Raw genomic sequence first — 13,441 nt, 5'->3', positions numbered from 1 at the left:
AAACATTAATGTATTTTCGATCCATCTATTATTGCATGAACTGATCGATTCACTGCTATCTGTTCAGTTGCTTTCCTTTCCCATGTGATGTTTGAAATCTGCTCACAATTTAAGCTGACCTCACTCTGGCCAAAATGAAATATAATTAGCGCTGTATGTTTCAGTGATGGTATCAAACTCTTTTTCTCCCACTTATACAAAACAAAAAAGCCGCTTCGGGGTTTTTGGTAACAAATTGTTTATTGTATACCATTCATACACACATTAGGCTGTAACGGCCTCGGCCTTCGAGGGCTCATCGAAGTTATCGACGAGATCGGGGACGTCATCATCACCCTCAGCATCCTTGATCTGCTTGTCTTTCACGTCCTTATCGCTACCGCTCTGCGCGGTTGCGAGGTCCTTGAGGTGCACAAGTGACTCAGGACCAAGCTGTGGCAAGATGTTCGGCAGCATTTCGGTAATGCAGCGCTCCTCGCCTCGTCCTATAATCGCAAACGTGTTGTGCGCTAACGACGCCTGAACCTTTGGATTGTTAAAGTGGATGACGCTACCGTCGTCTTTGATGACATTCACCTCTTCGATTCCGGGAATGTTGTTCACAGAAAGCTTTTTCAGTGCACTTAGTAGCTTCTTCTCCTCATTATTGGCAGTACGGTGAACAACCTTCTTCTTGCGTCGGGGTACGCCCTACAAATAGAAGTAATAATTACATAATAATAGTAATAACAACAAATTATATATATAGATATATATATATATATATATATATATATATATATATATCTATCTCACCTTTCCGCCGATCCGGACCGCAGGCCCAAGTTTATTTAACTTATGCTGATTCATGGTCCTGGAACTCAGTAAAATTATTATAGGCAAGCGTTAGCCATTATTATGATGAATACACAGTAATTTAGCGTGCTTTTACGTCTTCTTGGCAATTATCTATCTGGTAGTAAATCAGACAAATTAACTTTCCTGTAAACGCGCCTGAATTGTAAGCTACGTCTTACTATGTGTAGCATGTACGTGATCTTAAGCCGTTTACACGGATAGCACCTTGTGAGATTCCCACAATAAAGCAACAAGTTTTATCCCCATACAATTGACATTCCACCACACCAGACCAAGTGAAGTGTTAGGAAGAGAGTTTTTGGTGATGTCTCAGTGCAGACGTGAGGTTCATCCTTTGAATGATGAACTGTGCAATGATGTACGAAGTTTTGAAATACGAAGCTTGAAAATTTGTAACAATATTTTCAGATAAGAACTATTGATCGCAACGAATACCTGTCGACGCGATATTTCTGACAAGAAACTTTCGCTGCTAAACTGTAAACCCAATTCCCAATGTACACTGTCAGAAGAGACTCGTCGGCTTGGACCTGCGCTTGTCTTGTTGTTGATTAATTTACCCAATCTGATTCCTTCACCCAGGTTTAATAGAGGTATAGTCGAGTGCCGATATTCATTTATCTCATTGCAATTACCTTGTCCCTCCTACCCGTTATCCTTCTGAAATCATTTCATTAGTTTGTACTAATATGTTCATTAAGGGTTTAGCCAGCTACTGATTTGTCTCGTTCGTTTAATGCTGCCTTTTGCTGTGTTGCTGCAACGTGCTTTTCACTCGAGGCAACAGGTAGGGCCGGCTAATCTATTGATCTATTCTGTTCTTTGGAGGGCTTGAAAAATGTTTATTTTTCACTTAATAAGTAGTTACGCACTCTGTTCAATGGAGTATATGTATATATAATTTTCGTCGGTACGTTTCATTTAGTATATTAACATTTACATATTTTGACACTTTTTACGAAAACATTGTTATATATAATAATAATTATATAGTAATAATAACTAAATAATGAAAATTCGGCAAAAATCTACTATTTATTTCATATTAATTTTCCAATTGTCATTTGTTAAAAACTGGCTTAAAAAGGCACTCAAAAGGCAACCCCATTATTACGTAAGAAAACCGATACAATCAGTATGGTTTTCGCGATTTTCACTAAAGGTATAAATTTTAGATGTAGATATGTGTTTGCGTCTGTAGTTCGTCGAAAGTCTGTCAATTAGCGTCAAGACATCCCCCTCCTCCTACATAAAACCGCGGTAAGTTCTCACCCTTTAAGTGGCACTTTCGGCCCGATAATTGAAAGTCAGGTATACGAACATGTATTCCATCCCGATTCAGCTTATCAAAAGCTTTCGCTTTATACTAGCAAATACCCCTTACGTGAACTTCAAGTGTTGCTGAAGTGAAAAAGCTACAATATTCGGTTTTTGAGTTTTTCACGCCAAAATATCCGTCTAAGCTATGGGAAATAGGATTGTATTTGTTATACAGCTTGTCAAAATTGGCGTCACCGAAATGGAACTTTGCGCAGATGGAATGCCATCGAAGTTTTGATATTTCTTAAAAAATTCTTTAAAGGGTAATCTTTGAAAAAAGTATTTTATTACAGTGTTAGCCATATCGGCCGTTACAACCTTCCAATCAATACTTCTGAGAAAATCACTTAAAAAGGCATTCTAAAATGGCTTGAAACGCATTTACACCCCACTGTCACATGGGCTAGATGAACTTCTTTATGGGTTGTTGACCACATACACCAAGATCTATATTTTAGGTGTGGAAATATGTAACGTATTTTAATTTAATTCAATGAGAGCGTTCGATTGGTATCGAGGACGACTTTTTTTTACATAGATCTCCACATAACTATTCAGCTACCATTTTATTAACAGAGAAAATTTGCCGATGACGATCATGCCAGAACACCGCCCATTTTAGCTCTAGAACTTTCTCATAGACATGTATAATAGATTCTTGTAAAAGATGCTTAGATGCAAAAATCACAAAAAAAAAGACTTGACCAAATCAACGTTACGCTCTTTGTTCAAACTTTCGCCGGGAAATAATTACTGCACCAAACGGCTCTATTTGACGAAACTGGACAGCTTTTCTCAGGATAAAATTCTAGTGACCCGTGAAAAGCCCAATTCGACCAGTTCAGGGGTTGATTTGGGTCGGCCAGGCAAACAACAAAACAGAGTTTTAAACAACTATATTAGTTGATATTTAAGATAGCCGGCGTGGGATGCCTATTTCCGTAATAGAACAGTAAGGAAGGTAGACTACAATAATCCTAGGTCCAAATAACCGAATGAGGTTATTTGGACCTAGGATTGCGTAGGATTCACCTAAAAAACCTACGATTCACTATCCAATTAGATCTTGCCTTGCCAAGCATATTTACCACCTCGTCTAATAGACACTCGGCACAGGTCTCTGACTGTACACTAGACTGAAACATTAAACGTAGGCATAGCACACAGCACCATTTCTTGAAAAATTATGTATTGCTCAAAATTATGTTTTGTTCAAAGACAGGCAGATCAAACACAACATCACAACCACAAATTCCTTATTATAATACAACTTACCACAAAAAGTTATTGGTATGTTTACTTTTATGTAAACATACATGCGCCTGCTCAACGCTTATCCTACTGTAGTAGGTAAAAGTGGGAGCTAATTGCTGTCTGCTGTGAGAGTACACGAGAAAAATATGACTTCTTCTAGAAGGACAACTGGAGAGGGACCACGTGAAAATTGCATTGGAAGCGCCTCTTTCAGCCATTCCGATTCAAGGACCTATTGTTGCGAACGCCCAGTCCAATAATACAAAATGTAACTGTGGCCCCAAAAGCGAAACGTGTATATTACATACATATACTTGAAGAATTACTGCTAATTGTAAAGCTATATGTGGTTGATGTGCAAGCTGGCCGCTGGTAGAAGAATAAGTTACACGGGAGCGCTCCCTCCCACAGAGTCTATTAGCTAGGCATAAAAAACATAGTCAACTTCCAGGAGGTATATTTGCAGTCAACCCATTATCGCTAATGCTAATAATGCACGTCGAATATACGTTCTGCAATGAAATAAAAATTCAACGAATATTCACCAACCCAGTCAACTCAAAACTAAGCATTGTCGATGATGTTTTGGCGGCAGGACTATCGTATCTCTGTTTTACAAATCTTGCAAAACACTTGTGTATGTACACATATATATATATGTATGTGTGTGTGTATATATATATGCCTGTATGTGTGATAAGCCCGTGTGTCTATACAGCACTGCCGGGCCTCTTATACCAGCCGGGCGTAGAACTTTGGCCCGAGAGAAAGCACCTTCCAAAAAAGATCGGCAGCGGAACCGGCAATGAGTACTTGCACTTCGACAACGATGCTGGACACGTCGGCGTGATTCGCTTGCAGAGAATTCACATAGCGATACACTCCAGCCGTGGTTGCATTTTCCGTCAGTCGATTTTGGCGTGTCACACAGAATTTAGGTAAATCTTTAGCTAGCCGCTCAATACACACCGCGCACATGCGGCGTGGTTAGGCCTATGAACAGGCTTTTTTTCACGATTTCCCAACAACTAATTTAAATTTCCGCGTACGGCTGGTCGACGATGATGCACTCACGCAGATGATTGGCGTTCACGGGTTCGTCATCGACAAAATAATCTAAAAAACACAAAAATTTGATAGAAAAGGATGCTCACGTTTTGGAGTGGCCGTATCGCCCGACTCGGAGATGCGAGAGAAAATCGGGCCGAGCGAACGGGGCGTAGTTTCGAAAGGCGCCTCACAATAACTTCCGTAGAAGTAATTCGAAAATCGACACGAATACAAAAAAACCCACAGGTACAAGGTTCTATCTGAAGCGAATGAACCTAGATGAATGTATGTGCATTTGTTGTTGGATAGTTATCGGACATACTGAGGATTACTGTTCATTTGCTTGTGTAACAGCACATACAGCTCGCCTTCCTGTTGTCTGCTATTGCCTCTCTAAAGGCACCAACAGACACATTCAACGAATTGGGTATTCAGCTCACTTGAGTGAAGTAGTTAATAGAAAACTGGCAGAGCGCTTTGCAATATCGAAACAAAAAGGCTATTGACGTTACTATTGTCGCAGTTGTGTTCAACCGTGGTGAACTTTTTACAGGCTATAGACAACTTCGTTCTGTCATCGGCGCTAATTCGGATGAGCATTATTGGATCATTCGAGTGTTTGACAGATCTTAGTAATCATCTTTGCATCATCTCGTAATACACGGAAATAGTGAAATAAAATTTACATGAATTTTACTCTTAAATTCGTCCTCAACTAGGCCAAGACAGATGTAGGGAAAGTCGTTCGTCGAACATTTTTCTCAATAGTCAATCAAGTAGTTCCTTTCAAAGTGCAGTAGGGGAATCAATATAGGTGTTATATATATATATATATATATATATATATATATATACTTAGATATATTTAATCAATAAATCTTTATCATCAGTTGGACTCCAAATATGATCATAACGTACAAATATTACAACATTTTTACCAAAGAATGATAATATAGTTTAAAACGATGGTGATTATTGTTACCAGTTATATCACTACCCGCTCAAAGAACTCTAATTAGGTTTTCAGTACTGACAATAGAACAGTGTATTCGTGCCTATAGTTTCACTAGCATTTCCCGTTATATGTCGACTCTGTGCTTTGGTGACTAGTTGATTTAGTGAACCTTTCAGTTCCAGCATACGATGGAAGAAGCTGCGGATAAAATGTTCACCGCTACAGCGGATTACGTTCGCACCGAGCTCAACGCAACGCTCGATGAATACCAGTTACTACAGCAAATGAACCGCGCTGCTCTAAACAAATACCGAGATCTAACTCAGACGACCCAGGTAAGTACGAAAACCTGCGGTACAGTAGAACTTCTTCCGGTGTCAAAGAAGACACACCTTGTCTAACTTTTTCATCGCTGCTGGTCGCAGGCTATCGGCAGCGCCTTAGAAGCGTTGGAGCAACAGTACAAGGAGCTGGCACCAGTACTTGCGCAGATCGATAATATCGAGGAGAGCGTGGATTCGCTGGAACAAGCCGCCTACAAGCTTGATGCATACTGCAAACAATTGGAGCAGAAATTTAAGAGTCTTGAGAACAAATGAAGCGATGATGACGCTAATAAACTTACTGCGGTCAGAAGATGTCCAGAAATGTAAATTTATGAATCGTCCAACGCGCGATCCTCGTGCGAGTTCGATACCCAGCAATTGCGTAGGTTGCACTGTTCGGGATCCGGCATTGATACGTTTATTAAAATGTTTCGTGACGTTTACATAAAATACTATAGGCATTCAGACTGTTCAAGTAATTTTGGTAGTGGCCTATTATTTTATCTAGAGCTTGCGTTAGTTTACCTTAGTGAAGCTCTAGGTACAACAGTTTTTAAAATTTTACATTAAATCCAACGTTGTCAGCTGGTCGCTGCTTAACGATACCAATTACGTAAATAATGTTCATATGATTCATATTTTACTGATTTAATTCTGTAATTTGCGCCATCGATGGTGCAATATATTATAAGAGCATGGAAGAATTATGCGTAAATATCTGTGGAATATAGGAGGGAATATATATGTTTGTGTATGTTTATATATATAATATAGCATTTTAAATGCTGTGAAAGTTTGCGCTTCATGCACATTGCAAACGTACAAATGACCTTTTAGTGGCTAGTTTTAATAAAGCATTAACTCTGTGGGAAGACCATTAAAATATAGGAACTTAGGTGGTGCATGCCACATATGGTTTTTGTATTTGTGAGCTTGTGGTAGGCAAACAGAATATATTTTAAACAATATTAACGGTGAAACTACTTTTTAGTGAAAGCTTTGCAGTTTCCTAGCTAGAATTTCTCACTGGAAAACTAAAAACTGTAGAAGCGAATATACACAATTTAGTATTCTACATGGAACAAATATTTTAACTGAACTGAAATTTTAGAACTATTTGGGAACGAGTAGATTATAGAATATAAGCACGGATTTACATTGAACCTAAACCTTTCTGATTTATCATGTCGCTCGACCATCTTCTTTTGTGCATGTCACACATATTAGTAATTCGCGCAACGATCTTTAAAACGACATCGACAGATTTTTTTCATACGCGTGAACCACAATATCGTAGTGAGACAAGAGCTACCCGGAGCACAACGTACTAAGGGTTCTACGATAAACAGAATTGTGAATAATGTTTATATCCTACATTATAACTTATGAATGGGAATATAAATAGGAACCCGTAGGAATGTGGATATTTGCATTTTATAATGTAAATGGAAGTTCTTGAACTACTTTCGTTGAATAGCGTCGCTGCTATGTGATTCGCAATGTAGACTATCATAGAAGTAAAACGAAAATATGTCAATTTGACTTTTTGAGACGTAGTGTTAAAAAATGAAGTAAATGCGGCGGCAAAAATCGTGCTTATATATATATATATATAGTGATATACAAGCAGATACTCTTATAGATTGGTTTTCACAAACCCACGACGGTAGCTAACTAAAAAAGAAAGACATTCTTTTGTTTCTAGCTTATTTTATATTGTAGTCTAGACATTATGTATGTACATTAGACAATAAGCAATCATGTTAGCAGTAAATAGTACAGATAATTATATACACAAAGTCTTTGTTAGCAATGACTTTGGTTAACTAAAAAATCCCAGCTTGACATATGAATACCAACAAGATCGGTGCAATTCTAAACTGCCGATGTCCCAACTGTCGCCGAGTAATGGAGACCCAAATCAACTTCAACTTTGGATATTTTGGGCCAGGAATACCATCTTTCTCGTAGAATTGCAAGCAGCAATCACCGTTAAATTGTTCGGTTGCATATAGTCAACGTAAACGCTCAGTAAATTGTAGCGTCATTCTGGGAGTTACAGTCTTCGCAAATGGGCACGAATGTGTGATGCCACCATCATAAGGTAACACTGACATATAATAGGAACAATGCACTTGCCAATTCACTCGATTGTGCAATTAATAGCATGCACCTTTAAATCTTTCAACCAATGGTTCTACTGCTATTTCTTCACCAAAAAAATAATGGCCTAAGTCCGTTCCTACTTTTTGACGATTTAAAGTAATCTGACAATAAAAGGCCTTGAACGACCTAGTTCTGCGAAAAAAAACATTTCAGATGACTAAAAAGATTCTAAACAAATATATAGGTCTAAAACAATAGAAATAAAACAAGCCCCCTTTAAAGCCAATTAAATCTGCTGGAGACCCGCACTGAAGGAGAACGAGCTCCAAGTCTCCAAGAGAATTTCAGGAGGCCTTCCAAACGAAGACATTGCCTTCCATAAAGGGCATTCTCCTCGAGGTTCGTTTCATGCTTGAGATCGAAGATGGCCGCAGAGTTGATAAATACCGCCGATCATTAGCACAAGCTTTTTCCTCTATCCATTTCCGTAAATTACTCGGAAACGAGAAAACGTAGATGCCCACTCTTCACTTCAGTGACCCCACCCCAGGCCCATGCCTCGCTGAGTGTGAGTTGTAGCTCTAGCTGCCTGATACTGTTGATCAAGGTGTTTGAAAAGCTGGTCCTGCTCGTCGAGAACTTTTGATGAATCCTTCAGCGGTGTATCCTTCAGATCGTCGTCTTTAATCCCCATCAACTTACGGAACTTAGCAGTCATCTTGCCATCGTCACCTGAAAACACGCAGCATAGAGAGATTAACTAACGATTGGTCAACGGAAATGGAAAAACCACAGGACAGTCAATCAAAATCCGAAGCACATTTCCCCGTCCGGGGTAAATCCAAATAAGTCAGAGCATCGTAAAGAAAATAAGTTCGTTGGGAACGAAAGCAAGGGGAGTTATTACGAAAATGTTTGTCAGACATCCTTAAACGCGTTGATACTGTGGTTCGATGAGACAAAATATAAATCCCAGTACTGGAAAAGACTTCTTAAAGTTTAACGCAAATTCTAAGCCCATCCCGTACTCCTTTTATTTATAAAGGTAGAGCTTCACATCTTCAAATCTTGCCACAAATATTATAGGCATAAGATCAAAATCCGTAGTTTCCATTCCTTACTCTAGACCGTTTCCCCTAAAAAAAAAATTATTGCTGCAGCGAACTAGTTCGTCGCGTTGTTTAGCTGTACCAGATGCTGTTTGTTATAGTCCAAGCCCGCGAGCCCACCTTGTGATACTGCCGTTGCTAAATGTGAGAGATGGTGTTATTTTGTGGCGAGCTTTCGAAGATCTTCGCCCTTAGTATTACCGAATTAGTATTGTCTACTGAGAAGGACGTGAGCCGTGTCGTGCCTAAGTATCTGCCCTAAACCTACAACCCTTTAAATGATCGTGATGTACGGGGGCGTGGGGACAGACGAGCTAGGCAAATGCACTCCGCGCAGGCTGTATGTTATCTTCTTCGGCCGCCATCTTGAGAGCGTGAGAACCCCCTTCGGTACGGAAGAAGGGGGCCACAAGGCCACGATGACTGAGGTATGCTTGAAGGTTACTCACCGCTTGGGGGTCCTTAGCCGGGCCACAGGTTGGGCTCCAGGCGCATATCTGCCCAGTCGCCGAGACAACAATAACAACAACATGGTTAAAGTAACTGCCCAATAACAGATTCAACGAGTCAGAAACATATGTGTCATTTCCCACTAGATACGGTAGATTACAAATCAATTTGTGGAGAGAAAAACAAAATTACAAAAAAACAAAACTTTAAATCATCATGTAAAAGGAATAACGTTGGATTGCACAACACTTGTGCCTGCCAGTCTCTTTGAAATGCGTCAAAGATGTCTAGATTATAGAGAAACTTTTCTTTTAGAAGGTCGCCACTTGTTTAGGTAGAAAAAAAACTACGCTTTTCAGGGTAAAAATATCTTCGAAGAACCGTGCCATTTCACGACATATATGGAATGTTTCTAGAAAACATGTCACAGAAAACCCGAAACGCTTAAGCGAAGTCTGATATAGGAAAAAGCAGTCTGCAGAGTTCCACCGACACACTCTCAAAAGGTCTTATATTACCTAGCTGCAGTCCCCCTTGCAGTGCATTGTGCGGGTTGCAAATTTTTGCAATTTACGGAGATGCACTAACCTTTAAATGTAGCCTTTGCCCAATGCTTTACTGTGGATGAGCCAGGAGCTTGGCTTTGATCGCTATGTTGCTCGCCGGCCGAGTTCTCTTCTTTCTTTCCTTCTTCCGAGCCAGGTCTCGTCCACAGCATTTTCCGTTTCTTAATCTGATCGGCAATTCGCTGCGTATTCACATTCGCTGGGTTGTAATACGAGGGTACGTCCGGGTTCGGGCTGGGAATGGCTACACCGCCGGACCCGATGCCACTTGCTCCCAAAGGAAGACCTAAAGGTAAGGTCTGATTGCGATTCACTCCTGCCTGAGTTAGTGAAGCGGATAATGCGAGAGCACGGGCTGCGGCAAGACTCGCAGCGACAGCAGTCGATGGCTGTGCGCTGGTAGTTTGTTCGGCATCTGACGAGGATGATGACGCGGGCGTAGTGATGTGGGTTGTGTCTGGAACAATGCCTGCAAGGCAACCACATTGACAGCAAACAATTATAGAAATTGCGGAAATTTACAGAGGAAAAAAGGATAATCGGAGAACGCTTTCAACATGTGGGAAAACAAGTACGCTTACAGGTGAAGCGCCGATGAACACATATGATATTCACATAAAAAAAATTAAATTGTTTACGTAAACTATATAGTTATTTTACCATAGGGGCGTTACATTGCTTACTATTCATTGCTACAATTTGACAGTTCACAAGCGTTAGTTTTTTACCTAATTTCCGTGCCCGGTCGAAGAATTTGTTAGCCCGAGGAAGCTCTGGCGAGTCAGCCTTCTTTCTTTCGGTTGACCTTCGACGTTCTCCACGACGGTCGCTGCGGTCACTAGGAGCTCGGTCACGGCCTCGACGATCATCGCGACAATAGTCGCGTCTAAACTCCCCCAAAAGAATAAGTAAAGTCACAAATATATTACATACTGAAGCGTATGAACCGAAGGGCAGAATATGTTTCGCTTGATAACAGTTTCCTTATTTTACATAGAGTCGAAAAATTATTAACGAAGCAGTTATAAGGACAGCCAGGAAGGTTTGAACTAGCCACTAAAATAACTTTTCGAAAAAATACTTTCGAGAATATTTCGATAAGTCAATATAATATCTATTTATATCAGCCACGATGAGATGGATTGAAGTTTTTATAAATTCTACGGTGCTGACTTAACGTTCCAATATTTCGCCCCTTAACCATCTACTCAAACTTCAAAAAGATAGAAAAATCTATACTTACCTGTTAGAGTCATTGGTACCGTGACGATGATCCCTACTACGGCTTCGGTTGCGAAAACCCGACATTCGGTCACGTGATCTCACCCGAGATCGGGAGCGGTCCCTTCGTCTTTCGCGAGATCTGTCCCGAGATCGTTCCCGCCGATCTCTGCAAATGGAAACAAGCAATGAACGGCATCATGTACCTTGATACCCAAGGTGTGGATATCAAAGCTTGGTAAATCTCTTGTACCAAACATATGATATGTAAAAAAGAACAAAGACAATTACGTTTAGTTACGGTCTTTAAAGAACATACTGAAATAATTCTCAGATTGGGTCTCGCTAGCAGTAGAAGTGACAAATCAATGCAAATAATAGGATATGATATAACAATGAGAACAAGGGTCCGCTGTACATTAGCTACAAAATCTGCAATTTACCCATTACAACAGTATCTGTTGAGCATTAGTTTAACCGTGTTCTTTACAAGCACTACCGGGTATCTTCAAACAGAGCAGTGGGCTTCTACATGGCTGCAATTATTTTTGCGTATAATTAATTGGCTCGATGAGTCGTTCGATCTATTAAAAATCTATTAAATAGCATGTTTTGGCATAACGATAAAACAGAGACCATAACTCAAAAACAAGGCAGCTTCTAGGATATCAACATAGCAACATACGTAGAAATTGTATTATTTCTACAGAAATAACAGAACGCTTGGTTGGAATTATAGAAATCTACGTATTTAAACATATCTAAAAAAACCGTCTTCTTTGCCAACATGTTCTTATGAAAATCATGTTTCACACATTTCATAGATGGAAAACAATACCGTACAAACTTTTTTAAACTTTAGCATTAAAGTCTAATGCTCGCTAAAGGATTTCTTTACTGAGGTCAAAATAGTTTGATCTCATTCAGGTTGTAAATTGAATTTTATCCTGTTCCAACTGCAGCCAACTTGGACCCTACAAAAATTTTTGAATTTTTCACATACAATTAGGTCGAGAAAATACAGCTAATTAATGCTCATTTACATTCTAATGTAACATCATCGCTATTTCGTAATGTCAAAGGAAAAAAAAAGCTAAAATAATGATTTAGTATTCGTGGTAGTGTTAATTGTTTCGAATCATTGGCGATGCTATGTATTTATAGGTATGAGAAAACGCCAGCCTGTGTGTCCTCGTGTAATATATAGGAGCCTCGATGAAACGAACACCTGAATCTAAGCCCGCAATTTTTTTTATCGCCAATACTGAACATCTGTCAAAGCTCACAAATTATAACAAAATCACACGAAAACCTCGGTTGCCCTTGTTGATTACTTCCGGCACAAGCAAATTCTTATTACGACCTTGTTTGGACTGATCTTAATAACCGACGCTACCATAGACCCATCGCAGAACGATTGATGCGGTGAACAACATTTTTCAAAATTCGACTGTGCCATCAGTAAACGTAATTGAATAGTCTACAATTTTCAGAATAAACCACGCCACCGAATATAAAACACGCAGCCACTGAACTATTTTAAATCTATCTTGATTTTCCTATATAAAATTTATTTAAAGGCTTACCGAAGCAGTTCTCGACATTCCTAATCAAACACATGCCATCTTTGAGTATTTGAGAATTTGAGTCGAATCTATATCAAAATTGCGTTGTTTTTACGAAACAATTAAATATATTTTTTATATAATCTGATAGCCACACAGACTACATCGTACTACGACATTTTCGGCATAGTTCTGGAGTTATGCTTTACCTAATGCGTGGCTGGGTTTATAAACTTAGTCAACCCTAAGCTTAATTGGCGACTTCAAAAACAAATCGGTACACACACCAGCTACTCAATAGGCCCAAATTTTTTAAGTCTAGAACTGCTTCCACCCACTATGAAATAGTCGTTCTAGGTTTTCGGTAATTGTCCTGAAACCTTAGCACTTACCGACGCTTCTCGTTGCGGCCTTCGTCACGGCCCATTATGGTGCACTCAATTTAGAGAAGATACTTAGGGCTCTTTGTAGTTTCCGATTACGGGATAAATGCACTAGTTATGTCAAATAACCCGAGAGGTGACTAACAAGACGGCACAAAAGGTATACAGCTCACGCCTAGTCGAATGTGGGATCTTCCTGTTTTTGCGCACGGATTGATCGACCTGTCTACTGAACTCACTCGCTGCATTAAATCGACTGGTCAGAAGCAGAGTTGTGG

General features: G+C 39.6%; 3 protein-coding genes across 12 annotated transcripts; 1 reads left to right on the top strand and 2 right to left on the bottom strand.

Annotated features, from left to right (window-relative positions):
* Positions 1–214: 214 nt before the first annotated feature.
* Positions 215–4,688, bottom strand: LOC111248661 (transcription factor BTF3 homolog 4-like). Of its 4 annotated transcripts, none has more exons than XM_022801373.2 (3): positions 4,587–4,688; positions 796–853; positions 215–690 (listed from the first exon to the last, which is right to left on the bottom strand). In XM_022801373.2, exons 2-3 carry the CDS (start codon positions 847–849, stop codon positions 265–267), a joined length of 480 nt encoding a protein of 159 aa, XP_022657108.1. In that variant the 5' UTR covers positions 850–853; positions 4,587–4,688; the 3' UTR covers positions 215–264. The 4 variants fall into 4 exon arrangements, with proteins under 4 accessions (XP_022657108.1, XP_022657110.1, XP_022657109.1 ...); XM_022801375.2 differs by lacking the exon at positions 4,587–4,688 and adding an exon at positions 4,171–4,567; XM_022801374.2 differs by lacking the exon at positions 4,587–4,688 and adding an exon at positions 4,207–4,567.
* Positions 4,689–4,759: 71 nt separating this feature from the next.
* Blos2 (biogenesis of lysosome-related organelles complex 1 subunit 2) lies at positions 4,760–6,735 on the top strand. 5 transcript variants are annotated; one of them, XM_022801379.2, is made up of 3 exons: positions 4,760–4,909; positions 5,614–5,772; positions 5,863–6,735. In XM_022801379.2, exons 2-3 carry the CDS (start codon positions 5,626–5,628, stop codon positions 6,034–6,036), a joined length of 321 nt encoding a protein of 106 aa, XP_022657114.1. In that variant the 5' UTR covers positions 4,760–4,909; positions 5,614–5,625; the 3' UTR covers positions 6,037–6,735. The 5 variants fall into 5 exon arrangements, with proteins under 5 accessions (XP_022657114.1, XP_086845110.1, XP_022657112.1 ...); XM_086988984.1 differs by having other exon boundaries at positions 4,768–4,909; positions 5,620–5,772; XM_022801377.2 differs by lacking the exon at positions 4,760–4,909 and adding an exon at positions 4,916–5,114.
* Positions 6,736–7,453: 718 nt separating this feature from the next.
* On the bottom strand, positions 7,454–13,420 carry LOC111248660 (uncharacterized). Of its 3 annotated transcripts, XM_022801371.2 has the most exons (6): positions 13,173–13,420; positions 11,238–11,384; positions 10,723–10,880; positions 10,017–10,463; positions 9,428–9,475; positions 8,459–8,601 (listed from the first exon to the last, which is right to left on the bottom strand). In XM_022801371.2, the coding sequence occupies exons 1-5, from the start codon at positions 13,205–13,207 to the stop codon at positions 9,441–9,443; spliced, it is 822 nt and encodes a 273-aa protein (XP_022657106.1). In that variant the 5' UTR covers positions 13,208–13,420; the 3' UTR covers positions 8,459–8,601; positions 9,428–9,440. The 3 variants fall into 3 exon arrangements, with proteins under 3 accessions (XP_022657105.1, XP_022657104.1, XP_022657106.1); XM_022801370.2 differs by lacking the exon at positions 9,428–9,475 and having other exon boundaries at positions 7,454–8,601; positions 11,238–11,421; XM_022801369.2 differs by lacking the exon at positions 9,428–9,475 and having other exon boundaries at positions 7,454–8,601; positions 13,173–13,419.
* Between the last annotated feature and the right edge of the window lie 21 nt (positions 13,421–13,441).

Source organism: Varroa destructor, unplaced genomic scaffold (genome assembly GCF_002443255.2).
Source record: "Varroa destructor unplaced genomic scaffold, Vdes_3.0 BEIS01000004.1, whole genome shotgun sequence".
Taxonomy (NCBI): Eukaryota; Metazoa; Arthropoda; class Arachnida; order Mesostigmata; family Varroidae; genus Varroa; species Varroa destructor.
The sequence above is the reverse complement of the archived record's forward strand: the minus strand, read 5'-3'. Positions and strand labels throughout refer to the sequence as shown.